At 37.0% G+C, this 6,852-nt stretch overlaps 1 protein-coding gene across 1 annotated transcript in view; it reads right to left on the bottom strand.

The window, feature by feature from the left end:
- The window catches only part of SEL1L (sel-1 suppressor of lin-12-like (C. elegans)), a gene marked incomplete at its 5' end in the record, with an annotated part of 17,362 nt that overhangs the window by 453 nt on the left and 10,057 nt on the right, over positions 1-6,852 (bottom strand). Inside the window, 4 exons of the mRNA XM_009081847.1 lie at positions 797-925; positions 4,286-4,458; positions 4,746-4,820; positions 6,290-6,455. Coding sequence (XP_009080095.1) covers positions 797-925; positions 4,286-4,458; positions 4,746-4,820; positions 6,290-6,455 — 543 coding nt within the window. The remainder of the gene's footprint in view (positions 1-796; positions 926-4,285; positions 4,459-4,745; positions 4,821-6,289; positions 6,456-6,852) is intronic.

Here is a 6,852-nt window from a genome sequence, read left to right as displayed (position 1 = left end):
TTTCCCTTTCTGAAAAGATAGTATCACTTCAGTGACATTCTTAACTTCTGTGACTGCTACACTGGGTATTTGCTTAATTGATTTAGAGCATTTTGACTGTCCATCCCTGGAAGTCGTCAGACTGGAGACTACTACTTATTGTCAGACTTAGCCAGGGTGCCTGAAACTGCATTTGCTCTAAGTGGTAGTAACATCCATAACATTTGTATTTATTAAGTAATCCAAAAGGCAGTAAGAGGTCAGAGAAATATTACAGGCACTATACAGAAAGAATTCACCTTAATTTCAGGCAAATTTTTTTTCAAGGCCATTACTCAGTAGAAACCTTGCACAACCGCTAATCTAATACAAATAACTTTTTTCCTCCATAGAAATCAAACACGACTCTAGTGGGGTTCTTACAGCTGAATATAAAATAGCAAGAAAATCAGGACTAAAAAAATGAAAAGTATTTCTTTTGTCCTGAACAGCAATTATGTCAGTTAAATCTGCTTAACTTCAACAGCAGATGGTCATGGATAAGAACAGTCAAAAGAGGTTTGGGAAATTCTCTTCAAGGGAAGAGCAGCACAGATGAGCACTGCCTGTGCACATTAAGGTTTCACACCAGTTGCACAAACAAGAAATAGGAATCACAGCTTCAGCAAATTTCTTAATACCCAGCAACACAAAACACATCTATCCTAAGTTTTCAGAAGGCTCAAGTAAGGCTTCTACTTGAGTAAGATTACAACTGAAGTTTCTTTTAAAAATTAAAACCAGGTTTGCTGTTTTCTTTTAATTCTGCATTACTTACATTGATTTCTCTTACATACTGCAAGGAATAAATCACTCCAAGCTTGCAAAGTGCTAGGAAGACTGGAACCTGAGCATCTGGGCTTGCTTCAGCTGCCATGTCATAGAACCGTTTAGCAAGATGAATATCCTAAAGTTAAGAAAATACAAAACTCAATTTTGAAGAACTTGAAAAATTAAACAGTGTAGAGCTTTTCTATATGCTATTGTATGCTGTCACTTCAATACAAGGGTTTTGGTAAAGTCAAACCAAAACCATTCAGTAAAATTTCCCTTTTTTTCACCTGAGGAATGTTCACCTTTGCACAGACAAGTAGAAGGAAGCTTTGATTTGAGGATGAAGCTATTGTAACTGATGCTAGAGTTGAAGCTCACAAAGAGATCAGTAATAATGTATTCCACCTATGCACTGTAAACTAAGGCAAATATTTAGGTAACTCTAGTACAATCTAACATCTCCAACACCGTATCAAACACGAAAGACTAAGAAAACCCAAGTCCCAGAGGAGTGTGCAGCAGCATTTCCTCCCAGTCATACTACAGTATGCCTGCTGTATAGTGCAGCTTCTAATCATTTCTGCACATACACACAAATTAGATTTTACTCCTTATCCATAACTTGCATTACTGAGGGCAGCCTGGCAAAAGCATGAGCACAAAGTGGGCAGCTTTAGGAAGAGCTGAAACTAGTGTTCTGTGGCAGCTGGAACAAGGCAGCAACTATAACAAGAGCAGAGGATACGTGTACCTGAATAGTTTAACGTTCCTTGTTTGTTAGGGTTTTTTTGGCTCTGCTTCAGATACATAGAGTGTGATTTTAGGATGCTTGAATACAAACGTCTACATTTACCCAAGGGATGTGAAGGACAGGCCTGTGTAATACTTATCTCTGGAAGGGTTCCAAGTTAGACACTTAAAATAAGAGAAATCTCCAGGACTTCAAGCCACATGTTCATTTTGTAATTTTATTCTGATTGTGAAATAACACAACATGGTGTTGTAGAAAAACCACTATGAAAATCAACACCTTACGTGAAGGAGATGTAGTAGCTCACAGTTTAGTATTTTAATTCAACAGACTGAGTCTGAAGAGTCTATCAGTTGTATAACTATTTACAAGAGCTTCTTTACCTTCTTTGTACTGTGCTAGTGTTGGTGTAAAAGCAGATCCTAAATCATGGCTTATTTTCACTTCTAATTAGCAAGCACTTCATTCTGCTTATGCATACTTCACTCTTACTTGACAGAGAAGTGAGAATCATAGGAGTCTGAGCTTTAACACACAAACAGCACTGAAATACCATGCTAAATCATAAGAGGAGACCATGTGAAAAATAACTTGTTCTTATTTTTGAGCAGTATATGGAAAGAGTCTTCATTCTGACACGTAGACTCAAACTGGACAATATTAAGGCTATGAAGAGTGTGTAAGTGTACATGTGTGAGATTTCTGAAGAGGCTTAATATTTGGCATTGACCTGGTATGAGTCTGAAAACCTCCTATGTACAGAAAGTATAGCATAGAATCCTATATGTAAGAAGCACCATTAATTCAATAAGTAAAGAGAGAATATGGCAAAAGCTGTTGGGTAAAAAACCCAAAACAACCAACCCACATTAAGATATACCATATTTATACAGGATTATCCAGAATGAAGAATGACCTGAATTGAAGTTGTGCAGGCCACCCTGTTGGAACATTCTCCCTAACTCTGCAGTGCCTGCTATCTTAATGACGTGAATATAGGTGAGGAGAGAGTTAAAGTACACATTCATTCCTTCAAAAAAGTTTATCCCCACTTTTCTTAGATCTATAGTGCTAAAACATTTACATGTCCCTTCCAGCGGCCTCTAGTGGAAGAACAGACATCAGCAGTAGGCATCCTACTACATTAGGAACCACAGTTTTAACTGTCAGTCATTTCCAGAGGTGCTCAAAATTCAAGTTTCCATTCTGGGAAAGGAAAACCAAATCTTCTCCTGCTTCATGCAAAACTCAGCCTTTTTCAGAATATCCTAGCCCAGCCCTAGTCTCATCTAGTCAGTCCTGAATCTCCATCCTCTCGTCTTAGAGCTGTAAAGCTTTAGAACACAGGAAGCAAAGACATTACATATCCAGAATTACTAAGACATGCAATTTCCTTGCTTAGACATTCTCATTGATTCTTTCCCATATCTATATTAAGTATCTCCACTTCGACTCTTCTTTCCAAAGTGGATCTGTAGGACAGAAAAGTATTATTCCTTGGCATAAAGCAAAGCTACATACACTCACTGTGAGCCCCTGTGCACCCATTTCAGCTATCTATGCAGAGCCATCTCTGCTTCAGGTTGGAGAATATTCTATGCAAATGATAGCATTAGGACTCATTTCTCTCATCATGCTGAACATGATGCAATAAGATTTTCAAAGTTTTAATTACTTGATCTAAATTGGGTTCTATTCAAGGCAGTAGCAAAAGAAAAATGCCTGTGTCTGAAAAGACTTGTTTTAAAGAAAACCTCCCAACATTTAGCTGCAGGCTTATTTGCAGAACTTAACTAGTTTTGAGGACTCAGCTAAAAATAGAAAACAGTTCTAAAAAAATTTGAAAACAAACTTCAGAAAGAATGCAGTTTGTATACTGTGTTGTCACTTCTAGATCAGTAGGCAGTTTCCAAATGTTGATTACTTGTAACAACACTGACCTAAGATTTGCTCTTCTTTGTTCTGACCTTTTGCCAAGAACTTACAGGAAAACAAAACAAGTCTCCTAATAGACCAACAGAATAACTAAAAGGTGCATACCTAGACAAAACACAAACATTGAAGCTCACTGAAAACCAGGAAAATGAAGCCCTTTCTTACAGTTTCAGGTGAAGTTACTACTAAATTTGTACATTAATTGCATGAATCAGACATTAAGGGAAGGGAGGCTGTTCAAATTACTATGCAACTACTAATTACATTATTTTGACACATACAGAACATGCTGCTCTGGATTACATAAATTTTAATTAACTTATGGACAGCACTACATCATAAGCTTCCTAGAAGAACCAGACACACTGCCTTCTTTAGGCAACAGCAGTTTGCCTAATTTGAGAAACCATAGCTAATAATCACCTTATTGTTAGTTCTTATGGTTTGTTTATTTGTTTTCAAAATTTCATGATACAGGAGACAATCTAATCAGTGTTTCAGAAGATAAAAATAATCTTGTGCTAAAATACTCTTAGACTGGAGTTAATTTGTATTCATTTCACTATACTTCAAAGTCTTGAAAGCATTACTCAAGTATACAGTACTCTTTTTGTCAATATTCACAGTTTTGAGCAAATTTTTCCTGTCTGCGCATCATTTCTTCATATAGTTCAGTGTGGATGTACTTACTCCATTTCCCATTGGTGACACGCTAATTAAGTGGTGATATAGTACCCAAAGCCCAGTAGTGGATATATTAGTAAATGAACTGCAATGAAGCAGACTATCAGTCTACAGCTTACTCACCTGCTTGATGCCCAATCCCTTCTCATGCATGTAGCCCAGGTTAAACATTGCTTGAGCACTGTGCTGCTGCTCTGATGCCAGTCGATAGTGAATAAATGCAGTTTCATAATCAACATCAGTACCAAACCCATAAAAATGGTAATCCCCAAGTTTAATTCTTGCAACAGTATATCCTATAAATCAAGAAACAAAACCAAGAATGAAGTAGCTAGGCAAAGACAGCCTTTTGGCCTCCTAGTAAGATGCAATAAAGACTTTAGTATTATTTTCCACAGTTTGCATAAACTGTTTATCTCCCTCCTCTCACATAAACACTTACTTTTAAAACTGGGTTTAGCTAACCAAAACACACCCTATAAGATAGGTCCTTTTCCTAGTAATCCTACCAACATTTTTATTGTTATGAAGTGGTATCAACTGAAAAGCCATAACTGATTGGAATGGTGAGGTACAGACATACCTTGAGAAGCTGCTCTATTCCAGTGAAGCAAAGCTCGAGGATAGGTTTCATTTTCTCCTACTATGCTAGCTTCTTCTGGAAAAGAAAGTCATTCAGTTAAATAGGACCATGGTATATGCACACAAAACTACAACCTCCCCCCCATGCTTACATTCAGTCTGCTGAAATAAATTAAAAACTGAAGCAATCTGTGTTATAACACAAACAAGATTCCACTCACCTGAAACTTATAAAAAACCCTTTCACTTATATAGCTTTTCCATTTATCTGCCCACATAAGAGCTAGGAACAAACTGTATCATTTCGCCCTGGACTATGGCTTACCAAGTGTCTCTCTCATTCCTGCAGTAGGAGATTCTGATGCATACTTGAGGAATGACAGAGGATTCAAGTCTTAAGGGCACATCACTTGGGCTTTGACAAAGGTGCACTCAAATACAATGCTAAAGGATAAACTATTTTAGTTTAGCTATCTGAAAAACAAGACTAGTCAAGTAAAACAGACTTAAAACTCCTTAACCAGCCAGAGACTGCACATTTTACACATCAATGCTTCAGCTACTTCAGATGTTGTCCACGTCATCATTGGAGGGTTCCTGGACTATAAGAGTTCGGACAGTTCAAAGGATTTATAACTTTAAGTGTAATTATGGTTTCACTGGTAGTACCTCACAGTTGATATATAGATTTTCTGTATAAAGTGTATAAAATAATTTTTAATTAATCTCTGATTAAGTTGTAGCTATATCAGAGTTTTAACACAGGGGAAAATGCTATTTCTTTGTAAGAATGCACTCCCAGCCAAGCCTGTCGTTGCTGCAGCTTATCTAAAGGCACCTTTGAAAAACATTAACTGGAAATTAAGATGTTGATAAGCCTATCAGCCACCAACAGCTGCTTTCTACACTAAGATATAATGCTCATAATGAGCCCTAGATTTGAGAATGAGAAAATTTAAAATACTGGTTTTTTTGTCGCTTGTACTTCCATTGTTTCCCTATGACTTCAAACATATCTTGAGTTCCAGCAATCTAGTTCCAATCAGAGAAATGGGACAAGTTTTCTTCAAATCCAACAGAATCAGCTGCACAGCCCTTTATCCCTGCTTCAAGAGTAGTACAAGTAAAGACACAAAAATCCAGAAAGTGCTGAGATAAGACATTACAAGAGAGAAGACAAAGGACACTGAGACCTGTGGTCTCATAGTGCAGGCCAAGGGTAAATCTAATGTAATTCCTAGTTTTAATGCTGTGTTTAGGAAGTCCAGGAAAGAATTTTCAGTGCCGTCCATGTTTCTAAAGCATTGTCTCCTTATGTCAGAAATTAAGTGTTTTTTAACTTTTAGGCCAGAAAGTGATCCTTAGAGGTGAAAATGAAAACTGACTGCTTTCCAGTGAGAAAAGCAAGAAAGAGAAGAGTCTCACTGAAGTTCTAACTGAACAAGAGCTATGTAATTGTATCTTCAAGCACTTTAGCACTCTACTAAACAGGCCACTGTGTGTCAACTCCAAGAAAACCTTTTCAGTACAAGTTCAGGTCCTTACTCTGATCAAGTATGAAAGCAGCGTTGCTTTGTGCAACTTCATATCCTTGTTCTGCCAGAAGAAGATACTGAACCACAGCAGAATTTGAATCACCATCTTTATAGCTGTTGTAAGCAGTCATCAGTCTTTCAGACCAACGGCCCCGTTCACATACGTTCTTAAACAACTGCAGAGGAAACAGGAAGGGAGAGAATACTGGTTGTCAAGAACTTCAAAAATTTAGATTTTCTAAGAGGTAAACCTTGAACATTCTGATGCCTGTTAAAAATATTTATATTTCATAGGAAAACCATGATAGATGAGCTCAACTGTTTAAGAGACAGGCTTACTTTAAGATACAAGTTACCAAGCAAATGCATACCAAGATTTAGATGCTTACTCAGAATTACTCTTGACTATCTTAGCTTTTTTGTTACCTTAAATCCAGGTCTAAATGAAGAATTTGGTACTTATACTGATGTTTGCTTTGCATTACACTCTTTTGATTTTCTTCAATGTTAATAAAGCAAATGCAACCTGATATATCAACATTCAAAGTAAAGATTTTTTCTCATGAAATACAA

The sequence above is a fragment of the Acanthisitta chloris genome, unplaced genomic scaffold (genome assembly GCF_000695815.1).
Source record: "Acanthisitta chloris isolate BGI_N310 unplaced genomic scaffold, ASM69581v1 scaffold349, whole genome shotgun sequence".
Taxonomy (NCBI): domain Eukaryota; kingdom Metazoa; phylum Chordata; class Aves; order Passeriformes; family Acanthisittidae; genus Acanthisitta; species Acanthisitta chloris.
Note: the sequence above shows the minus strand (reverse complement) of the source record. Positions and strands in the feature narration are given on the sequence as shown.